Source organism: Diabrotica virgifera, chromosome 4, assembly GCF_917563875.1.
Source record: "Diabrotica virgifera virgifera chromosome 4, PGI_DIABVI_V3a".
NCBI classification, from domain to species: domain Eukaryota; kingdom Metazoa; phylum Arthropoda; class Insecta; order Coleoptera; family Chrysomelidae; genus Diabrotica; species Diabrotica virgifera.
The window spans coordinates 34,084,312-34,109,803 of NC_065446.1; the positions used below are offsets into that span (position 1 = coordinate 34,084,312).

The 25,492-nt window shown below is 31.4% G+C and overlaps 1 protein-coding gene and 1 non-coding gene across 2 annotated transcripts in view; one reads left to right on the forward strand and one right to left on the reverse strand.

Moving 5' to 3' along the window:
* Positions 1–20,822, forward strand: part of LOC126883492 (uncharacterized) — a 50,594-nt gene extending 29,772 nt beyond the window's left edge. Inside the window, 2 exon segments of the mRNA XM_050649086.1 lie at positions 20,543–20,711; positions 20,714–20,822. Of these exon segments, the coding sequence (XP_050505043.1) occupies positions 20,543–20,711; positions 20,714–20,822 (278 nt within the window).
* Positions 20,823–23,414: 2,592 nt separating this feature from the next.
* Trnat-ugu (transfer RNA threonine (anticodon UGU)) lies at positions 23,415–23,486 on the reverse strand. Its single transcript has one exon. It is a non-coding gene; the product is annotated as a tRNA-Thr (tRNA).
* Between the last annotated feature and the right edge of the window lie 2,006 nt (positions 23,487–25,492).

A 25,492-nucleotide genomic window follows, 5' to 3' on the forward strand; every position in this document is an offset into this window, starting at 1 on the left:
TCGGTTGGGCTGCATCCTCATCAAATGCCCATACCAGTTCATTTATCTCTTTGTTAGTTTATTCGTTATTGGTTCTTGGTTGTCCATTCTCCCAATAGTCTCGTTGCTTAATCTATCCCATTTTGTCTTTACAACTATCCTTTTTAAATGTCTCATCTCCGTTGCATGTATCCTGCTCTTATATTTTTACAGAATTTTTCAGTTTTCACTTGCATAGAGCACAGTCGGTATCACTATTGTGTTATATATTTTTATTTTTGTGTCTCTTGTAAGTTCTCTTTGTCCCAGTATTAGGGCTAACGCACATGTAGTATAACTTGTTACTTGTTTGATTTCTTTGCTCTATTTGTTATTTCATTTGCATAGTTAACGCATCTGTTTTCTTATTAAAAAACTGACAATGAATAGCAATGAAGGGGGCCCCTAAATCTCCAGCGCCCAGGGCCCGAAGTTTGGTTAAACCGGCACTGCATGAGGGACAAATGAAAATTGCAGTTATGTAGGCCGAAAATGCATTTTCCAAAGTGCATCCATCTCTAGTGTAGGAAACTTAGGTTGGACTTCGCAAAATGAACACAAGTCCGGTGTTATTTTTTTTTCTGGTATATCAAGGGGTGCTTATTATGAGACTAACTTTTTATTAAAAAATTTCTCCACGGAACCCCCTTTTCCATCCCTTTAAAGGGGGTAATTTGTGGTTTTTGCGAAACGTAGCCCTTCCTGTACGTTTTGCAAAAAATTTGCTTAATAGTAAAATGAAGAGGACTATATTTCCCACTATTTATTTTCCGACAAAATATGTCTATCACCCACCGTTTAGCGGGGCTGGTGCCCCAAAGTTGACAAGTTTTTAAAAAAAGATGTTTAAAAAATATATATTTTTCCCTAACTGTAATGGAAATCAAGAAGAAACCCTGCTGAAATTAATCACAAATAAGTGACTGATTTTTTGGTATAGTTTTCATTTAAGGGCAATTGCCCATTTTTTAATTACGGGGTGTTACATTTTAAAAAAACCCCTTTTTATACCATCTGAACCGCTTATGCTAAAGTAACAAAACTTTCAGCGATTACTCATGTACAAGTATTATTTACAAATGTGTATAATGCACCCCCATATTTTCCCCGGAACCACCCCAAAAAAAGGAGAATCAATAAAGAAAATAATCAAAAATTGATTTTGGGCCACCACTGTGGCTTTAGGGCGCAAAGAAAGTAAAATATGCATACGTCATAATGTGTAGTAGACAGTGTGTCCCTTTATTTACCATAAGTACGTTATCAATAAAATGAATAGGTGACGAAAAAAAAATAAAAACTGGAGCCCACCAAAGCATTTCTGAGGTTTCCGGAGCCACTGTGCCGTAACCGTTGCTTATACGAAAAAAATGCATAGGACCTTATTTGTAGAAAAAATAGTGGTCTTTAATTAAGTATAAGTTTTGTTTCAAAAACGTGCGTAGATGATGAGAAAATCGTAAAAACATGCTCGCCAAGGGATAGGGGTGGTTTCTGCAGTTTATTTTCAAGGATAGGGGTAGTTTCCGCAGGGATGTTGCAATAACGAGATATATTTATGAAAAACCCTATTGATGGAGTATATGCCCATATGGGTTAAAAAGCAAAAAAAATTTTTTTTCAACCCCCCATTTTATTTTTTTTTTCTTGGCTACAGGGGTTGCATCAAGAAATCGCTTTTGGTCTCTATGCATGAGTAATAAAAACGTGCACAAAATGATATATAAAGCATTTTAATAAAAAGCATGGTGTGTGAATGATTCCAAGAAAATCACTTTCTTTATTAATTCTCCTGTTTTTGGCGTGGTTCCGGGGAAAAATGGGGGTGCATTAAACAAATTTGTAAATAACACCAGTACATGGATAATTGTTGAAAGTTTTTTTTCTCTAGCATAAGCGGTTCAGATGGTATAAAAAGGGGTTTTTTAAAATGTAACACCCTGTAATTAAAAAATAGGCAATTACCCTTAAATGGAACATATACCAAAAAGTCAGCCACTTATTTGTGACTAATTGCCGCAGAGTTTCTTCTTAATTTACATTACAGTTAGGGAAAAAGAATGTTTTTTTAAAACATCTTTTTTAAAATCTTGTCAACTTTGGTGCGCCACCCCCGCTAAAGGGTGGATGATAGACATATTCGGGAAATAAATAATAGGAAATATATAGTCCCCTTCATTTTACTATTAAGTAAATTTTTTGCAAAACGTACAGGAAGGGCTACGTTTCGCAAAAAAACACAAATTACCCCATTTAAAGGGATGAAAAGGGGGGTCCCGAGGCGAAATTTTTTAAGAAAAAGTTAGCCTCATAATAAGCACCTCTTGATATACCAGAAAAAAAACCAGACTTGTGGGTATTTTGCGACGTTCAACCTCTGTTTCCTACACTACTCAAAGTGTTCAATAAATAAAAATTCACAACTCGGAATAGTTATTTTCCTAACAAGTGCAAGAGTTAGGAACAATATTTTTTCTACGAGCCTTTAAAAAATGACCAAATCTTAATCAATTAATTTAATTAATATGATTATTTTTTAATGGTTTTAACTTCCAATCGTATAGTAAGATATTTGATCACGTGTTTAATTCTGTCCAATCAGATTAAAATTATACTGAGAATTATCTACTGTAGAAAATTACCGATAGAATTTTTTTAAGTAGATTGTTTCTGTTTAATGGCAACCAGTTTCCTAGTTTTTTTTTTGTCAGATATGCTCGCTAAGAGCAGTTCCGGACCCGCCGGCTGGAGAAAGAGGAGGTGGGTTTAGTCGGTAGGCAGCCCGGCAAGATAGAGATAGGACGGACTGAATCCGACACACCTGGGACACCTTCCCAGACGGTCTTAAGAAGATTCCCACCTCCAAAAAAAAAAAAAAGTTTCCTAGTTTTGACAACTGTCACATTTAAGAAAATATCCATAATATACGTATTAAAAATTAATATTACGAATATCACACGACAGTCAGAATAAATAAGAAAATAATGCTTCATTTTTACTTAAATTTGTTGTCATTGGGCAATAGCCACTCGAGCCCTGCGGGCTCTCGTGTCTATTGCCAGACAACAAATTTTCGAAAAACTGTCGCATTATTTTCAATTTATTCTCACTCTCTTGTGATATTATACCCGAAAACGACGATGATTCAAAACGACTGTTATTGTCTACCGATTTGACTTTCGAATATTATGTCAAAATAATTTTATTTCATCGAATTGTCGCGTTATTTCATTAAAACAGGAACACAATAGGATACATTTGAAATAAAATAGTAAATAATATCTAAATATTAGTTTATTGCATGTATTATAATTATTTTAAGGCCATATTAAAATATCTACACGCGTGCGGAAAAGTAAAACTTTCTAAACTAAAACGCGTGCGCGAAAGTAGACATTTTTGCACGTTCGTAGAAAATAGTTATTTTCCTAACAAGTGCAGAAAGTCATACTTTTCCGCACGCGACTGCAGTTTGCCGAACGACGCGAAGTGGGAGTTCGGCAAGCAGTCGAGTGCGGAAAAGAGACTTTCTGCAACAGTTAGGAAATAGCTATTTGTATAACAAGGGAGGAAAGTGTAACTTTTCCTCCCGAGAATGAAGTTTACTGCCCGACGCGTAGCGGAGGGCAGTAATCATTCAAGGGAGGAAAAGGCACTTTACTCCCATGTTATACATATGGGTTTTCCACCTTCCTCAAATAACAAGTAATTTTTTCATTTTTACTTAATTTATTTATGTAACTAACCAACAAAATTTATTAGAACTAAAACAACAAGTAGGTACAATATAACTGTCAACTGTCAAATATAAGTCAAATTATTAATGTAAACATTGTTAAATCAAAATAACAATTTACTGTTTTTTACCATTCTGCAAAATACAGGATGTTTTATAAATAAACGTTAAAATGTATAGATACTTCGTAATAGAAAATAGATATTATACAGGGCGTCAATAAGTTATATTTCATGAATGAAATACCATGACGTCATTTGTACTTTTCCTCCCTAGGGAGGAAAAATATTTTCCTCCCTAGGGAGGAAAAGTACAACTTTGCTCCCTACAATCAGGTCCGGAAAAGTATACTTTCGGTAGAGGTAGGTGGAAAAATATTTTTTCTTTAAAAAATTACCAAATCTTAATCAATTAACTTAATTAATATGAAAATACATACACAAATTAATTCTTTGACAAGGTTGTCAAAACCAAATTTTCAATATAATTAGTTAGCATGACGACGATCTTGGTTTCCATGACGATGATTCAAAACGACCGTTATTGCCTACCGATTTGACTTTCGAATATTATGTCAAAATAATTTTATTTCATCGAATTGTCGCGTTAATTTCATTAAAACAGGAACACAATAAGATATATTTGAAACAAATTAGTAAATAATATCTAAATATTAGTTTATTGCATGTATTATAATTACTTTAAGGCCATATTAACATATCTAAATTAACACGCGTGCGGAAAAGTGAAACTTTCTAAACTAAAATGCGTGCGCGAAAGTAGACATTTTTGCACGCTCGTAGAAAAAATATATTTTTTTATTCCCTTTTTTAAACCAATTTAAAAATCTAGCTTATGCTTTGTATTTGACACCTGTAGAATGGTTCTGACATTATTTTTTTCTGACTTATGTTATTGCAAAAAAACCTCTCTGGGATAAACAATTTGAATAAAATTTAAACAATTGAATAAATCGCATGGGAATTTTTGTCACATATTAAGCACAAAAGAACCCTCATTTGACAACAATTTAAAAGATGTACACTAACGTTAACAATAGTTATTCCGAAATATTTTTTTTTTGCAATTTCGACTCTTTTTAGCAATTATATTAACAATAAATGAGTATATCAAACTTTGTAATACGCCATTTTAAAGCTTTTCCATGCTCTCGAAGATGTTTGTACTAAAAAAACCATAAGTTTCACTGTTTTCCATTGATTTGACAAAAAAGGAAAAAGGCCGTTTTTTGATACTAAATTGTTTGTAATTAAAAATGGCTACCAGATCCTACGCAGGAAATAGTTACAATTTGTTCTTATAGGTATTACCTGTCAAAAAAACGCTTCAGTACCCTGGCGGTTGAAGTGTCATAGAAAAAACCTTATTACCCTGGACTATAATGCTTTAATTCCTCGCCTATAATTTTATTACTTAAACTCACTTTACATACACAATAATTCTAAAACACAAAACTCTGCCAAATATGCTTATGTTAGAACGGTTAACGGTGTAATATAAACAGTCGGACATAATAAAGTAAACTACCTTTTATACTCTCAGCGTATATTAAACACAAAATTAAATAGCCGTTTTGTCAGCTTATTATTTAATTAAATTAAATTAATTAGGTTCTTCCACCAGAAGCTGCTTGTCAGTCATTCCAGAGCTTCTATTAGCAATTCAAACTAATTTTTCCTGTTTCCGCGTCCGCTTGCGAGAGAGAGAATGAGGCGTCAGTCGCCGTCGCAACGCCCGTTCTACAAATGGAATACTCTTTCTGTGTGATAATTCAGGCCCGTAATTGTTAAGTTAGAGCCGTAAATACAGAATGCGTTTGAGAATAAATAAAAGTCGGATATATTATTAAAAGAGTTGGTTTCAGGGAACATAGATCCTTACCATTAATGAAAGTAGTAGAAACAATTTGATAAATATCATTGCAAAAAATTATTTTTTCTACGACCGTTTAATAACATGCTCATTATTCACTATTTTTGAATAGATAATAACACCTATTAATATACCCGTGAGTAATAGTTCATTACTCACGGATTGAAGTTAGGTTCAATTGGTGCATGCTAGTTTTAATATCTTAGTTGTATATAAACTGCAAATAATAGTATTTTATTCAAGGAGCATGTAATAATCGCTACTACTCACGATGATGAAGTTTATGATGTCGTAATTAATCAGAGTTTTTTTTTTTTTTTATTTAAATTTATTTTGCAATCTGTTGAGTGTCAACAATAAACAAAAGTAATTACATTGACTAAGGACAAGAAAGATTTTACCCACTGGCAAAATCAAAGTACATTGTACTTTGATTAATCAGAGTGAGTAATAGCCATTACATGTGAGTAAAATACTATATTTTTTCTACTCTCTTTATTATTAGAAGTGATTTAAAAATCTGCTTTTTTATTTCACAGTTCTTAAAAATTTCAATATATTTATTTCAAATTTAAAGTCATACAATTTTCTGCGAAAAAATTAAAGAGAACCTATAAACTCAGTTTTTTGCGCTCTTTTCAAATGTGCACACGGATTTTGAAAATTTCAATATGCAGGGTGTTCTTTCAAGGTTACAATATTACTTTATGTTTTTTGTTAATCCGGGCCTGCATTTTTCTTATGATTACTAAATTGGTCATTCCAATGTAGTAAATAAGTATTGAAATGAGTATTTATTCATTAACTTTACTAATTTATTAATAAAAGTTAATAATAGGTGCTTTTAATCTCCGAGTTCTTAACAATTTCAATATAATTTCAATATTAAAGTTATTAAACTGTCTGGCCAAAAAATTGAAGCGAACAAGAACGTTAAAAGCGAACAGAGCCTCTCTCGTTCCTAGTCCTCCTCTGAATCCAAACTTGATGTCATCTATATCTTCTTCTGTTTTTTTGTACAGTCTTCCGTGTATTATTTTGAGGAATATCTTAAGTGTGTGGTTTATTAAGTAGGTACAGTAGAGCGTCGATTATCCGAACTAATTGGGGGACATAGGTGTTCGGAAAACCGATTTGTTCGGATAATCGAACTACAATATATTGATACATATTTATAGTCATACATATTATTGTGGATCAATCTATCAATCAAAGATAGAATAAAAATTTTAATTTTTTTTAATATAACGCGGGCACATAAATTTGATCCACCCTGTACATTGATTTGTAACTATTTATTATACGTAGTTTTTAAGAAGTGATTTATCGTTAGTAAGTTTTTTCCCTGAAAAATAGAACAAATTAGGGGAGAAAGTGATATGAATAGACCATAATTGTTCAGGGTATTTGGAGATTATAACGATGTTTTGTTGTGCACGAGGGCAAAGCCACATTAATTAGTTCTTAGGAAATTAATGTAAAGAAAGTTTGGAATTTTAAATATGTTTGTTTAATGATAGGAATATTTAGATAATTTCCGGAAGGTCGTAAGTTTGGGTAGGAATATTTTTGAGAGAATGACTGTTTGGTTCAAATAAAAAAAAGAAGGTGGGGAGATAAATGTTTGTGATTGGCTAGGCACTTTGGAATGGGGAAAGTTTTGTTTTGAATGTTGAGATAGTTTAGGAAAGAGGAACTCATTATGTGATTGGCATCGCTGAAGAGCAGTCAACGTTTTCGTGGATAGTTAGATAGCAAGTACCAGTGGGTGTTTTGATAGTGGAGAATAGAGCTGAAAAGTGGAACGAGAGACAGATCAAATTGAGACGAAATACCTCTTTGATTCTGTATTACTGTGAGAAGGAGAGGAGAGAATTTGTGTTTTGTTGGAGAATTGGTGCTGGTATGCTGATAGATTTGAAGCTTGAGAACGGAGAGGGCTTTGATGGGTAGCCTAACATAGTCAACGAGGGAGAGCTGTTTTGGGTCAAGAGAAGACATCAGAGTTTGTGAAGCAAAAGGTCAGTCAATTTATGTGAAAGATATTTTATGTTCGGAGACTAAAATTTTGAGTAAAAGCACATGAATTAAGATTCCAATATTTCAAAAAGCAAATAGAAAGTATAGGTAATTTTGCGAATACCTAAATTTGTTTATCCTTGTTTTATCAAAGTCATCGGGAACAAACCGATTAATTGTTTTTTTAACTAGAATAAATTTAAGTGGTAAAAATTTCATTCGGACAGCTGTGTCCACAGGTTTTAAATTTGATCGATTTTTAGTGTATTGAATTTGATAATAAAAGACAATTCTGTATGATTATTTTATATTTCTATTTAATTCCTTTTCCTAATATTTTTCCCGATTAGAACCAACTAAGAGATACTGAAACCACGAGAGAAGATAAGTATAACATAAAATAATTTAGATATATTTTTTTTGTATTATAAAAAGGCACCCTGAGATTTTTTATTAATTTTTTTGTATGATTTGCGACAATTGGATAATTGATTAAATAGTTAATTGGAGTAATCAAATACAGATTAAGTGATATTAAAGTAATAAAAAGTAGATCATAACAATATTTATCCACAAGTGAATAAAAGCCATATTTATATACCTACATATTTATTTATATCTTGATAATGACAACTAGCAACTAAACAAAAAAGTGCAGTCTTTGCAACAACATAATTATTTTTGGATACAGTATTGAAGAAAATTGAAGATATTTTAAGCGTCAATTACTAACGCTTGCTCGGTATTCGAGTGCGGGACGCGGGAGTCGATAGTTCGAATAAGCGGTTGTTCGGTTGATCGACGTTCGGATAATCGACGCTCTACTGTACATTGTTCTATATTGGGAGCATTCGGTCTCATGTACTGACTTGGGTAGTGCTACAAACGTAGACAGCAACCAATCCTGGGGTATTACTCTTGTTGTATATACCTTGTTGAATAGATCTAAAAGTACCTATATATGCAGTGTTTCTTCGTCAATGTATTTAATTAGCTCAGTGGGTATCAGATCTAGGCCCATTGCTTTTGCGGTCTTTGCATTTTTAATTGCCTGTTCTAATTCGCACATTATTATTTTCGGCCCTGTTTGTTCCTGTGGTTCTTCTCGTATCATTCTATCATCGTCGAATAATTTCATTATGTACTTCTGCCAAGACCTTAGGTTATATTTGATGTTTGCGATGAGTTTACCATTATCATCTTTAAATATCACGTAGTGTGCTAGCTATCTGGTACTTGTTAGTTCTTTTATTTTTTATGCATATTAAAGCTGTCGTTAAGATTGCTTTATCATTTAAGTACGTACCATTTATCAGCTATTAAATTTGAAATGAACAAAATGAACAATGTGCTTTATTATCAATTTGAGCCAGTACATCCCTGACGTGCTTTTCAGGAAATGGAAAACTCTTCCTATGTTTCTCTTTATGTTTTGATTCTAGTTTTTGACGGCGATTTTCGAACGGACCGAATCACGGCTTGATTCGATTTTTAATGGAAAAGATTTATAGATGACTGCTGTTTATGGTGTATTTCTTTTTCAATTTCATGAAAAGATCAATTGGCTTTTTCAAGAAAATCTTGAGTTTCATTAATTTTAATAAAAAATAATCCAATTAAATTGGAAGATAAATCGTTGACAAAAACTAAGTTGGTCATGTAGGCCAATCAAGTTAGGTTTTTTCTAGACATAACGGAAAAGACGAGGTTTGACAGTTGAAATGTGTAGTATGAGATAATACAAAAAGACTACCATCTTGGGATTCATCAATTTTTTAGTGGAACATTTTTTAAATAAACAATCAAAACGTCAAACTTAGTTTTTTGCTCATAACTTAAAAACTTGTTTATTTAGAAATTTGACGTCCACAGATAACTTTTTCAGAAAAAAAAGATACATCGAATGAGATACGCTAAATGAAAATCGGTTAATAAACAAAAAAGTTGTTGCAAAACGGAAGACAAAATCACTGTTTTGGAATATTGTTAATAACAATTTTATTGTTAATTAGAATATGTTTTAATATAACTAAAAGTGAGGGCATTATGGTGTTTGAATGGTGTGCAAAAAATGGTCCAGATCTGTTAAATAGTTTTCGCAAAATTGAATTTGTTTATAAAATTTTTTGAAAAACGAGCTAATTTCTGAGGCTGGTCCAGTTAATATGGCTGAATGTATCTCAATAATCCGGGGCTCATTTCCTTCGTTAAGATGTATACTAAGAGCTTATGAAAAAAAAAGTAAAAAAAAATTACATATACGTACACAAAATTATTTGTTAATAAATAGCAGTTTTTAAGCTTATAAACAATTACAATAATTTCGTAGAAATTAGATCAAATTAAATAGCAATAAAAAATACGGAAAGCTGGTTAAAATACACAACTTGTAAAAAAAAAATTTTAGGTCGTACGACCCTTGGGGTCTGAGATAGCCCCGTTTTTTGAAAAAATCACTGTTACGTTAATTAACAACACTAAGATCTGAAATTAACCAATATTTTATAAGAAAAGTCAAAGTTTTTAACAAAGTTTTTAGCAAGAAAAAATGTTAAAAATTGTTTAAACAGTAGTGTTATAAACAAAAACTATTTTGCGTTCCGACTAAAGTAAAAAATAGCGGGCGTAGTCGACTGACTGAATAGTGCACGCGGTTGACGACCAGCAGCAACTAAAATTACGTTATACCGACCACAAAAATCAACTTTAAAGTGAATAACAAATTTTCGTCATTCCTTATGTTTTCGAGGTCTCCGAATCCGAATATGGAGTTTATTTTTTTCTAGAATTAGTGGAACATGTTCAAAAATCAAATTTTATGCCAAAATGCGATAAATCAATTTTGATGATTTTTCAATTTTAACTCACTGTATTTTTGGTCGCTGTAAATATTTCCTTTTGAAAATTTTACTGTGCTATCTTTCAAGCATTTAGATAATAATGAGATTTGTCCAAAATGATTAAACACATTAAGAGAGAAGTTGTTAATTTTTAAACATTTTGTCGTCAGATTTCGTTATTTTCATGCTTACTTAAAAAAGTTGAGTGACAAACTTTTTAGTTTATAATTTTAACTAACACAGAAATAAAATATAATTCATGAAGAAGTTTTCCAAAAAAAAATTAATTTAAAATATGCAACAGGAAAAATGTTATGTGACTTTATAGACGAGCGGCACACTGGCACACCCCAAAAAAAGCTTATCTCTCGAGATACTGATACTAATTTTGGTAATAGGTACTTTATATTTTTGATGGTGCTGAAAACGAAAATTAGGGTTGTTTTGAATTTTACGTGGGGGAACATTATCAAAATCGCAACTTTACCCTAAAAATAAAAATCACGTTTTTTGCGTTTAACTTGCTACAACTCAGTTCCATTGTAATATTTTTTTCTTAAATTTTTATAGTATATATTTCTCACCATTCTGAAGACAATGGGACCTGCTTCAATATTTCTGTCTTGCTATAAAGAAAGTTATAAATTGTTTCAAGTAAAAGGTGCAGATTCTTAAACTGCAAAGTTTAATGGCAAAAGTTGAGTGACAAAATTTGAAATTTAGCTGTTCAGTTAATTTTATGTTAAAATCTAGAGTACAGATAACAAAATGTTTTATAGAAAAAAGGTGGTATAACTTTTAATTTTAAGAAAAACGTGATTTCATTTTTTTTATTTTTAGGGTAAAATTTCGATTTTGACAATGTTTCCCGATCTAAAATTCAAAATAAAACCCATTTTCATTTTCAGCACCATCAAAAACGTAAAGTAAGACAAAATTAGCCATTCACCACAGTGTGATTGATATCTCGAGAAATGAGCGTTTTTTTTTTTGGGGAGTACCACTCGTCTATAAAGTCGCGTAACTTTTTTTCTGTTGCATATTTTGACTTGAAATTTTCCAGAAAACTTCTTCAGGACCTATGTTTTAATGCTACGTTGATTAAAATTATAAACTAAACAGTTTGTCACCCAACTTTTGTAAGTTAACAGAAAACTAATGAAAAAATTGTTTAAACAATTTTCCGGCCGCGGTAGCTCTTGGTACTCTTTGGATTTGTTATAAGGTACTTTTTTTTGAGTAAGTTTGTGCAAAAAATAAGAATCGGAATAATTTACCTAACGGGGTCGACGATACAGCCTGGACTACACACGGATTCAAAATAGAGAATAAAAAATGGCCTATACCTACCAATCGGGTTCTACTGTACCAAGTTTACTATTTTTTTTATATATGGTACCACATTAAAATAATAATATTTATCTTATTTTCATTGCAAAATTATCCAAAACAAAGCAGCTAATGGGATGTATAAACCTTTTTTAAGTGGCTTTTTATTGTCATTTTTTAAATTTATTTATTTAAAATATAATTTTACTAAATAAATGTGCAAGATAATAATATTCATAAAATGCAAGTTTCTACCAAAATATATAAATATAATATTAAGCTTCAAATCCGGTATACTATCAATGTTAAAAATGGGCTGCACCGGTCTAGCGCTAGCGAATGGTAGTCCGCGAATTTATTCTCATTCGTCTACGCCCATTATTTTTTTTTTACTTTAGTCGCAACGCAAAATACTTTTTGTTTATAACACTACCGTTTTAACAATTTTTAACATTTTTTCTTGCTAAAAACTTTGTTAAAAACTTTGACTTTTCTTATAAAATATTGGTTAATTTCAGATCTTAGTGTTATTAATTAACGTAACAGTGATTTTTTCAAAAAAAAAGGGGCATTTTTTCAAAACAACCCTAATTTTCGTTTTCAGCACCATCAAAAATATAAAGTATTACCAAAATTAGTATCAGTATCTCGAGAAATAAGCTTTTTTGGGGTGTGCCAGTGTGCCGCTCGTCTATAAAGTCACATAACATTTTTCCTATTGCATATTTTAAATTAAATTTCTTTGGAAAACTTCTTCATGAATTATATTTTATTTCTGTGTTAGTTAAAATTATAAACTTAAAAGTTTGTCACTCAACTTTTTTAAGTAAGCATGAAACTAACGAAATCTGACGACAAAATCTTTAAAAATTAACAACTTCTCTCTTAATGTGTTTAATCATTTTGGACAAATCTCATTATTATCTAAATGCTTCAAAGATAGCACAGTAAAATTTTCAAAAGGAAATATTTACAGTGACCAAAAATACAGTGAGTTAAAATTGAAAAATCATCAAAATTGATTTATCGCATTTTGGCATAAAATTTGATTTTTGAACATGTTCCACTAATTCTAGAAAAAAATAAACTCCATATTCGGATTCGGAGACCTAGAAAACATAAGGAATGACGAAAATGTGTTATTCACTTTAAAGTTGATTTTTGTGGTCGGTATAACGTAATTTTAGGAGTTGTTGCCGGTCGTCAACCGCGTGCACTATTCAGTCAGTCGACTACGCCCGCTATTTTTTACTTTAGTCGGAACGCAAAATACTTTTTGTTTATAACACTACTGTTTAAACAATTTTTAACATTTTTCTTGCTAAAAACTTTGTTAAAAACTTTGACTTTTCTTATAAAATATTGGTTAATTTCAGATCTTAGTGTTGTTAATTAACATAACAGTGATTTTTTCAAAAAAAGGGGCTATCTCAGACCCCAAGGGTCTTACGACCTAAAATTTTTTTTAGAAGTTGTGTATTTTAACCAGCTTTCCGTATTTTTTATTGCCATTTAATTTGATCTAATTTCTACGAAATTATTGTAATTGTTTATAAGCTTAAAAACTGCTATTTATTAACAAATAATTTTGTGTACGTATATGTAATTTTTTTTACTTTTTTTTTTTCATAGGCTGTTAGTATACATCTTAACGAAGGAAATGAGCTCCGGATTATTGAGATACATTCAGCTATATTAACTGGACCAGCCTCAGAAATTAGCTCGTTTTTCAAAAAAATTTATAAACAAATTCAATTTTGCGAAAACTATTAAACAGATCTGGACCATTTTTTGCACAGCATTCAAACACCATAATGCCCTCAAGTTTAGGTATATTTAAACATATTCAAATAAACAATAAAACTGTTATTAACAATATTAAAAAACAATGATTTTGTCGTCTGTTTTGCAATAACTTTTTTGTTTATTAACCGATTTTCATTTAGCGTATCTCGCTCGATGTATCTTTTTATTCTAAAAAAGTTACCTGTGAACGTCAAATCTCTAAATAAACAAATTTTTAAGTTATGAGCACAAAACTAAGTTTGACGTTTTGATTGTTTATTTAAAAATTGTTCCACTAAAAAATTGATGAATCCCAAGATGGTAGCCCTTTTGTAATATCTCATACTACACATTTCAACTGTCAAACCTCGTCTTTTCAATTATGTCGAAAAACGGCTTATTTTTTACTAACTTGATTGGTCTAACGGTATTATTATAAGTTCCCTTTTATCTGATATTCGCAATTTGGCGATATCGACTACGATATTATAATATTTTCACGTTTAAATACACATGCTACATTTAGTGCGGCAGATTCGTGCAAATATTATAAGAATTGTGCATTTAATGATAGAAGCATATAATTGGGACCACATATACTACACATATAAATGTTCAAAATTAGATGGGAGGCCATCTCAGATTTTGCTTTTTCAAAAATGGCGGGGATTCAAAACTTTTGAACGAGACTTCAGATTTTAACCAAATTTGGTATAAAGGTTTTTTTATGTATAAGATTGAGGTCTTGAACCGGAAGAATCGGTTTGCCAGAAGTTGTGTTTTTCTTGGTTTTTATGTAAAAATATGCTGTTTTTTTTTCAATTCTTTCACCCTGTATATATTAATTTTTCAAATAGTTAATACGGCCATTAAACAGAGCGTAAACATATTTTTTAGGAAATAATGTTAACTTCTTAGTTATATTAATTACCATTTATTATTATCAATTACTTTTAATGGAAAATAAGCCACAATTTTACCAAAAAAAAATGATTTTATTAACGTTTCGAAGCCCAAATCGGGTTTCGTTGTCAAAATACAAAATATGTACTTTTAAATTTTTTGATAAAATTGTGGCTTATTTCCCATTAAAAGTAATTGATTATAAAAATGCCACAAGAAAATAGCTTTAGAACAACATTAATACCATTTATTAAGTGCAAAACGTATCTTTACATACCTATATTCGGCAGATTCGGGCAAATATTATAAGAATTATGGTGCATTTAATGGTAGAAGCATATAATTTGGACCACATATACTACACATATAGAGGTTCAAATTTAGATACGAGGTCATCTCAGTTTTTGTTCCTTTTACAAAAATGGCGGGCATTCAAAATGGCGACTATACATATGTGACTAATAGCACGATAACTTTTGAACGAGATGTCAGATTTCAACCAAATTTGGTATACAGGTTCTTTTTTTGATGAGTAATATCGAGGTCTTGAACCGGAATAATCGGTTTACCAAAATTTGTGTTTTTACTGTTTTTTTTATGTAAAAATATGTTGTTTCTTTTTCAATTCTTTCACCCTGTATATATTAATTTTTCAAAAAGGTGATACCGGCGTTGAAAAGAGCGCAAAAATATTTTTTAGGAAATATTTTGAACTCTTTAGTTATATTAATTACCTTTCAATACATGCATAACGTATCTTCACATGTAGGTACCTATGTGCGGCAGATTCGTGCAAATAATTATATAAGAATTATTGTGCATTTAATGGTAGAAGCATATAATTTGGACTACACATACTAAACATACAAAGATTCAAATTTAGATTTGAGGCCATCTCAGATTTAGTCTTTTACAAAAATGGCGGGCATTCAAAATAAATCTGCCGCCCATAGGTACATGTGAACATACGTTATGCATTTATTAACTGGTAATTAATACAACTGAAAAGTTCAAAATATTTCCTAAAAAATATATTTACACTCGTTTCAGTGGCGTTATTACTTTTTTGAAAAATTTATATATACAGGGTGAAACAATTGAAAAAGGAACAACATATTATTACTTAAAAAATACAGTAAAACGATTTTTACTGTAGTTTCAAACGATTTTTAATATAGTCTGCTACTGTTAATCATTAACAGTATAGCGAAATGTTTAATTTTAGTATACAGGTTGGGTCAAAACTCGGAATGAGTATTTTCTGAGTTTTCTTAAATGGAACACCCTGTATTTTAGTATTGCAATGAAATTATATTTTATGGTACTTTTTTATTTCTTAAGCATACTCTAGACCTAAGTGCTTTAATTTGTAAGTTATTCGTGATTCTTTAAGCCAAACAATAATTGCAACAAAAATTACGTGAAATTTTATTAGGTGGCCGTGAAAATGTCCAATCAAAAATAATTTTTCGAAAAAAAATGCATAATAATCTAGCCTGATCCTTAATTTTTTAATATTGGATCAGATATCCAAATACATTCGTAGTTAAGGTTGTTGGTGCTTAAAATATTAATCAAATATACAAAATTCTCCCTAGTTGGCTATGACACACAATTTGCTTAAACATTTGACATTATACTATTTATATAGTTCCAGTTGATTTGTTACCATTACTAATATTAATTTTTCTAATGAGGAACTGATTAAAATGCCTTTCTGCTAGGAGAGTATACCAAAAATGAGCTACTTGCAATAAAAATGTATCACCAGCAATTCCCTGATAGACGACAACAAAAAAAAAGAAACTTTTGAAAGTATACTAAAACGGTTTCAACAGACTAGATACTTAGATTGTAAGAACGGTTGTACTAATATGCAGATCCTCAGTGACACTAAGGATTACATTCAATTCCTCTTTTCTTCACTTACAATAGTTTTTGTTCAATCAGATTTATCATAATCTAAATGTCCAGTCCGTTGATACCGTTTTAGTATATTTTTAACCGTTTCTCTTCTTAGTTGTCTTGAATTTCTGATGAATTCTGATGAAAAATTCTTATCGATGATAGCACATTTTTGTTATACTCCATTAGCACGAAAATCTTATCAGTTCCTCATTAGAAAAATTCTAATTAGTAATGGTAACAAAGCAACTGGAACTATAAAAATAGAATAATGTCAAATTATTTAGGAAATTTAGTGTCATAGCCGACTAGGTAGAATATTGTATGTTTTTATTAATATATTGCGCACCAACAATCTTAACTACGAATTTATTTGGATATCTCATCCAATACTAATAAATTAAGGATCAGGCTAGATTTTGTATTTTTCTTGCAATTAATGTTTGGCCTAAAGAATCACGAATAAGTTACAAATTAAACCGCTTAGATATAGGGAATGCTTAAGAAATAAAAAGGTACCATGAAATATCATTTTATTAAAATACTAAAATACAGTGTGTTCCATTTAAGAAAACTAAGAAAATACTTATTTCCAGTTTCGACCAACCCTGTATACTAAAATTTAACATTTCGCTATACTGTTAATGTTTAACAATAGTAGACTATATTAAAAATCGTTTGATCATAAAATATAAATTTGATGTCAAATCACTACAATTCTACAGGGTGTAAATGTTGCTAAGAAATTAACAAAAAAACGTTATTATCTTTTAAACTACCTCGTATAATATTACAAAACCATATATTTTAAGAATGGAAACATTGAGTAGAATCCAAAAATGTAAAAATATACAGGGTGTTCCATTAAAAAAAACATAATTTTGTGTCACCCTGTCAATACGCACGCCCCTGTATATTTGAAAATATTTTTAATTCATGGTCATATCAGTGCCCCAATTTTTACCTAAACAACTTTTTTTGTATCTCTTACGACAAACGAGAAATTGGACTTTGTCACACTAATGCCCCACCCTGTAGTTTAAACCAAAAAATTTGTTGAGACTATTAGTACCCTTTCAGACTAAGACACTGGTGTCTGACAGCGGTGTCCGCCACCGATGTTCAATTGCAGCAAAGCATTGTTGAGCCACTAAAATCAGCCAGACACTCAAAAGTGGCTCGTCTGTAGTCGTTCATTTAAAACAATGCTTTGCTGCACGGTGGCGGGCACCGGTGTCAGACACTAGTGTCTTAGTCTGAAAGGGTACTTAGGCGTTTCTGGGCTTTTAGGCGAGCGAGAGATACCCCTAAAATGACCAGGTACTGACCACGGAGAGGTGAGTGGCTAATTTTATTCATACTTTATATTTTTGAATGTGCTGAAAACGAAAATGAGGTTTATATTAAATTTTATGTGGGAGAACATTGTCAAAATCGCAATTTTAACCTAAAAATAAAAAAAAGAAATCACGTTTTTTTGCGTTTACCTCGCCACAACTCTGTTCAATTTTAATATTTTTTTCTGAAGACAACGGTACCTGCTTGAAGCTTTAATTCTTATTCTGATAAATGTTATGAATTTTTCAAAGGAAAAGGTGCGGATTTGAGCATTGCAAAGTTTAATAGCAAAAGTTGAGTGACGAAATTTAAAATTTAGCCTTTTAATCACGTTCATGTTTAAATAGAGAGTACAAAGAAGTTTTCTGAAAAATTTTAGATCAAAATGTTTTATAGAAAAAAAAATAGTGCAACTTTTATTATCGACATTAGAAATCCCCAATATAATGGTTATTTTTCGAGATACTGACCATGGGTGAAGAATGGCTAATTTTGGTCTTAGATTATGTTTTTGACGGTGCTGAAAACGAAAATGAAATTTATTTTAAATTTTAGGTGGGGGAATATTTTCAAAGTCGCAATTTTACCATAAAAATAAAAAAAGTGAAATCACGTTTTTTGGCGTTTAACTCGCTACAACTCTGGTCGATTTTAATATTTTTATCTAATATTTGTACACTATATGTTGCTCGCTTTTTTGCAGACAACGGTATCTGTTTTAAGATTTTAGTCTTATTCTAGTAAAAGTTATGAATTTTTTAAATTACAAGGTGCAGATTGGTGAACTGCAAAGTTTAATCGCAAAAGTTAAGATGCAAATATTAAAATTTATTTTATTAATCTATGTTTTTGTTAAAACATAGAGCACAAAGAAGTTATCTGGAAAGTTTTAGTTACAAATGTATAATAGAAAAAAATGGCGCAACTTTTAATATAGACGTTATACATCCCCAAACTAACGCTTATTTTTCGAGATATTGACCATGGGAGGTGAATGGCTAATTTTGGTCTTATTTTATGTTTTCGATGGTGCTGACAATGAAAAAGAGGTTTATTTTGAATTCTTTAGACGGAACATTGTCAAAATCGCAATTTTAACCTAAAAATGAAAAATAAAAGTGAAATCACGAATTTTTACGTTTAACTCGCTACAACTCTGCTCCATTTTAATATTTTTTTTCTAAAATTTCTACTGCATATATTTCTTACCTTTGTGAGGACTATGAAAGTAATTCATAGTCTTTCGGTCTTTTTTTATAAAAGTTATGGATTTTTAAAAATATAAGGTGCAGATTCGTGAATTGCAGAGTTAAATCGCAAAAATTAAGTGACAAAATTTAAAATTTATCTATTTGATTACGTTCATGTTAAACCATAGAGTTCAAAGAAGTTTTATGGGGAGTTTTACGTCTAGATGTGTTATAGAAAAAATATGGTGCAACTTTTAATTTTAAGAAAAACGTGGTTTAACTTTTTTTTATTTTTAGGGCAAAATTGCGATTTTGACAATTTTCTCTCACCTAAAATTCAAAATAAACTTGATTTTCGCTTTCAGCACCATCAAAAACATAAAGTAAGAACAAAATTAGCCATTCACCACCAATGATCAGTATCTCGAAAAATTAGCGTTATTTTGGGGATTTATAACGTAGATGTTAAACGTTGCACCATTTGTTTTCTATAAAACATTTTGATTAAAAACTTTCCGGAAAATTTCTTTGTACTCATCTTTTATTTTTGAATTTAATTTAAAATCTATATTTTAAATTTTGTTAGTCAAATTTTGCGATTAAACTTTGCAATTCACGAATCTGCACCTTGTACTTTAAAAGATTCATAACTTTTACTAGAATAAGACTAAAAGCTTAAAGCAGAAACCATTGTCTTCAAAAATATTAGCGATATATAGTCTGCAAACCTTAGAAAGAAATATTAAAACGCACCAGAGTTGTAGTGAGCTAAACGCAAAAAACGTGATTTAATTTTTTTTTATTTTTAGGGTACAATTGCAATTTTGACCATATCTCCCCACCTAAAATTTAAAATAAATTTTATTTTCGTTTTCATCACGGTCAAAAACATAATCTAAGACCAAAATTAACTATTCTCCACCCACGGTCAGTACATCTCGAAAAATAAGCGTTATATTGGGGATTTCTAATGTCGACATTAAAAGTTGCACTGTTTTTTTTTTTGTATAAAACATTTTGATCTAAAACTTACCAGAAAACTTCTTTGTACTCTCTACTTTAACACCAACGTATTTAAGAAGCTAAATTTTAAACTTCGTCCTTTTCCTTTGAAAAATTCATAACCTTTGTCAGGATAAGAATAAAAGCTTGAAGCAGATACGGTTGTCTTCAGAAATGTTAAAGCTATATACTGTAAAAATTTCAGAAAAAAATATTGAAATCGAACACGAGCTGTAGCGAGGTAAACGCAAAAAAACGTGATTCCATTTTCGTTTTTATTTTTAGGTTAAAATTGCGATTTTGACAATGTTCCCCCACATAAAATTCAAAATAAACTTCATTTTCGTTTTCAGCACCCTCGAAAATATAAAGTATGAATAAAATTAGCCATTCACCCCTCCGTCGTCAGTATCTCGAAAACTAAGCGCTTTTTTGAGGGTGTCCCGCTCGTGTCTGCTAAGCAAATTTTGTTTTACCTTGCTAATACTTTTTAAACTGCATAAAATCGAAAGTATTGCATGCGGTGGAACTGGTATTGCAGTTAAGATTCCATTAAATATACAATTTTCTTCATTTTGTTTCAGTACAACAAATGTACGGCTCTAACGGCGCCATGAAGGCCAGCACGGGCAGCATGACGACGTTGACGGTGACAACGACGGGCACTCCTGGGGGTGGTGTCCATCAACATCAGCAGCCGGGAAACTGGTGCCACCCTGCGGGCCCACTAGGGTTCCGCCTCAGCACGCCGGTCCGGGTCCGCCTCTACTGCCAGGCAAAGTGAGACTTGCGCCACCCGCCAATGGCGGAAGCGCTGACACTGACCACGTTTCTTCTAGCCAGAAGGATGAGTGGTTCGTCTAGCAGTTGGTAAGTACTTTTCTAAGAATATTTAAGTGCTTTTTGGTAGGTCTTCTAAATTTAAATTAAGAACCAGTATCTATGCCAACGAATTACAAATTTGATAATGAATATGCTGCCGGTGTAGCAAACATCACCAACAACATCCGAAGATATTGTGGCCTTAACTTCGACTAGAAATTCAGTTATTTCTACTCATCCCCCCTCATGGAAAATGGTAAAACTGCAGTGCAAGATATTCATTTTTTAAATTGCGCAAATTGTACCTACTATTAATATTAATGTTAATAAAAATGAAATATAAAAATTTTGACGTTTGCTTTCAAAATTTGACATTTCACTTTTAACTGCAGTACCTTATGCCTGGTTGCACCAACAGATCTTAAGCTCCAGCTTAGCTAAGCTCTACTTATAGGGCTTTTCATCGATTGTCATTTGTTTCGAGCTTCTGTCATGTGTCACATAATATTAATATATCTACGTCATACGTCTTTGGTTTGTGTCAAGGTATATACCAATAACGTATGACGTAGATATATTAATATTATGTGACACATGACAGAAGCTCATTATTCACTATTGGAATCAAACTGCCAAGATAAGAGTTGACAACCAGGACACCCAAGATATCAAAATACAGAGAGGAGTCCGTCAGGGTTGCGTGCTGTCTCCACTACTTTTCAATGTTTACAGTGAAGCGGTATTTCAAGAAGCGCTCTCAAATTCAATAGAAGGTATATCTATCAATGGAGAAGTTTTGAACAACTTACGTTTTGCAGACGATACAGTAATAATAACAGATAATAACAATGATTTACAGAACGTAATGCAACGCCTTAATGAACGCTGTCATGAGTACGAACTGAAGATGAATTTAAAGAAAACTAAATGCATGATCATAACTAAATCAGCACACGTAAACATCCAATTAACTATTGAAGATACTGTGATTGAGAGTGTGGATAACTACAAATACTTAGGAACATGGATAACATCAAATGTAGACCAAACCAAAGAAATTAAGACACGTATTGAAATAGCACGTGCATCATTCATTAAACTTATAAAGTTTCTTTGTTGTCGGGATATAAGGTTAGAACTACGCCTAAGGATGCTTCGATGTTACGTGTTCTCTACTCTTCTTTATGGCTTGGAAGCGTGGACGTTGAAACAAGTCCATTTGAATAAGTTGGCCGCCCTTGAATTTTGGTGTTACAGAAGAATCCTACGAATATCATGGATTCAAAGAATGTCGAACGTAGAAGTAACTAGAAGGATAGGAAATCAACCGGAAATAATACTAACTATCAAAAGACGAAAACTTGAGTACTTGGGACATGTGATGAGAGGGCAAAAATACTCATTATTACAACTTATTATGCAAGGCAAAATCCGAGGAAAGCGAAATGTGGGAAGACGAAGAACATCCTGGCTTAAGAACTTACGGGAATGGTTCGAATGCAGTAGTGCAGAGATATTTAGAGCGGCAGTCAACAGGGTCCGCATTGCCATGATGATTTCCAACATTCGATAGAAGATGGAACTTAAAGAAGAAGAAGACAGAAGCTCGAAACAAATGACTGTGAATAAAAAGCCCTATAGATAGGGCCTCCTTGAGTATCACCATAATTTTAGATTCTTGCCTTATTATTAATTATATCTATTATTATATTATGGTATTCTTATTGTAATATATTATAATTATATTAGTATATTAATTATTATATTCTCGACTTAAGCGTATAAGATCTGTTGGTGCAACCGGGCATTAAACATTTTAAAGTACCCAGCGCTTTAAAGTGACATTTTTAAGGCTCCTATGGAGTGCTAAAAACTGCATTTTTAACACGTTTGTAGAAAAAAAAATTCTCTAGGGCGTACCGATTTTTGGTAAATCAATGTTTTTCGTCTCGCATCTACAGACAGGAGGTTTTAAGGGGAAGCTGTGGGGTAGGAATGGCAAACGTTTTGCATTTTTTTTTAAGTCCCAAAATTGATATTCTCATTATAGCAAAATTCAGCTAGTTCTCGTTTTTAGAAATAAAAACTGTGACGACTGAACTTTAATTAAATTGATTGGTCAGATTACAATGTTAATTAAAAGCATCATATTGCTGTTTATTAAAATAATAAACACTTTATATGGAAGTTATAATTTTATGGAATTTTATTTTTAGTCTTACGTAAAACTGGCAGATTTGTTTTATTTTGTGAATGTTATTAATATAAATACTTCAACAATAATACCCGCACCGATAATAATATCACACCGATTTTAATTCTGGGAATAAAATGTGTTCATTAAGAGCAATATACATGCAACCTGTTGGCTTTATGTTATACGAACTCTTTTACCATAAATCAATACCCCAATTTGCTGTTAAAAATTATTCAAATTTTCTTGTACTTTTATTAAATTAAAACTGTAAATAAAAAACAAAATTGAATATACCTATATTATATTCTACGAATTCTTTTACTATAAATCAATAAAATATTTTGCTCTTAAAAATTATCATAAGTTGTTAATATTAATAATGATAAAAAATTGAAATTAAAGAAATAAAAAAAAAACAAAAAGTGATTTTCAAGCGCTGCCTCCTGTGAGGATTGAACTCACGACCCCTGGTTTACAAGACCAGTGCTCTGCCACTGAGCTAAAGAGGCTTGTTAGCTACGTTTCCTAAGGCGACTAAAGAATGGCGAGCTTGCCTTACAGATAAATAATAAATTATTGTTCAATAATACTTTTGTATTTTGTACATTTTACAGTCGCTTCATTGGGTTAAATTTTGGGGTAAATTGGGTTAATTTTTGTTAATAATAAATAAGAATTTAATTTATTATTTTATTTAAAAAGCCACATTTAACTTGAAAATTCAATTTATTTGACGTTTCGACTTCCACTTCGGAAATCGTTATGTATCAAAATACAAAACACTAATAAATAATTAAACAATTTTTGTTGATTGGTAAAAATTCTTCTAATAGTTTAATTTTATCTGACTTTAACATATTTAGTAAAAGAGGAAATCAATAGAAACAATATCGAGGATACATCATTTATCCATTTCAGAAACATCACTCATTTTGCATTCAGTTGCCATTAAGTCATTGAAATGTGATCAACTCAATTTGGATCCCACGTGTTGGGAAACCTGTATACCTTACCTTAGGGCATTATCCTGTTTGCCATGTGACCATCACAGGCCTTTTTACTGAAGTATGCACTTTTAAGGCATCTATATTTTATGTAAAGGGTTTTTACCCAAATATTTTTCTTTTGTGGCTCAGCTAGCATCCAGTTTGTAAGTATAACCAACTTGCTCTAACCTTTGTCAAAATTTAAATAATAACTTTATATTCATTAAATCGGTTATACTTATTTTTAGATCGAACACTGATGATGATTTTTTATAAAAATCGAAAACGTTTTGTTGTGATGTAGCCCTTTTAAGGGATTTTTAATAAAAAAAAATTTTATACCTTTTACAAAGGATTTCTTTCCAACATCATTTATGTTTTAAAATAACATACATAATATACAATCAGAGTTTGGTCTTAATTTTGAGAGTAAACTGAATGAAGACCAAATAGGTAGGTACTTACCTACCATGTCGCGATAGTTATCATGAGGTTTTTTTCTGGTTGTTTCCTCGTGTTTTGCTGTGGAAACTAACACGAGAATTTTACTGTCATCATGACATGTGGTTGTCTATTTCATAGGCGTAACCAGGGGGGGTTTTGGGGGTTGTAACCCCCCCATTGGGATGTACTTTGAGCTCTATACGCTTAACACCATAGCCCTCAGAGACCTTTCAGTAGTTGTAACCCCCCCCTTTCAGGTAGTTGTAACCCCCCCCTTAAAATCATCCTGGTTACGCCTATGGTCTATTTAAAGCCAAATCACATGCTATGATTTTTCAGACGAATATTCTAAAGTTCAAGTTGATTTCAGTTACCTAATCGAATGAACTATCTTCCAATAAAGTCGTCCCAGGAACGCAACTCATAAATAGTGGCAATATCATTTTAAGGCTTATTTCCCAAATAAAATAATACATTGCATAAGATACCACAAGGAAATAGCTTCCAGAACAATATTAAGAATTTTATATTGGATTGTTTCTACACTCAACCGCACAAAATTCTGTCACCCAAAATTTTTGATTAAGTTTGACAATTTATAACTTTATTATTTCTGCTCCGATTTTCAAGATTCTTGAACCAGTTTATAGGTTGTTATCGTTTGGTATTATTCCGGCAACACAAAAATTTTGCTTTCATGGCATTATACAGGGGTGAATGGAAGCGTTGTATTTTCCTCTAACTTTAAAAAATTCTGTGGAAAAATGGAAGAGCTGATTTTGTTTCATAGTCCTGCGTCATATTATCCAGGAGGCATCACTAAAATTTTGTTTTTTGAGTTATCCGAATACCTCTTTTCTTGTAAAAGCTGTACCATTCATTGTAAATAAAAACACTGATGGACTCATAAAATATAGGTTGGATTGATAGGATTATAGAAAGGATTAGAATATTTCTGTTGATTTTCCTTTTTTGCAAGCTGTCGCTGTTTGACACCAGTAGAATGTTTCTATGATTCGTATATCTTGACTGTCAACTCCTTTTTCCTTTAATATTTTAATTAATTTGTGATCTTGCACTCGATT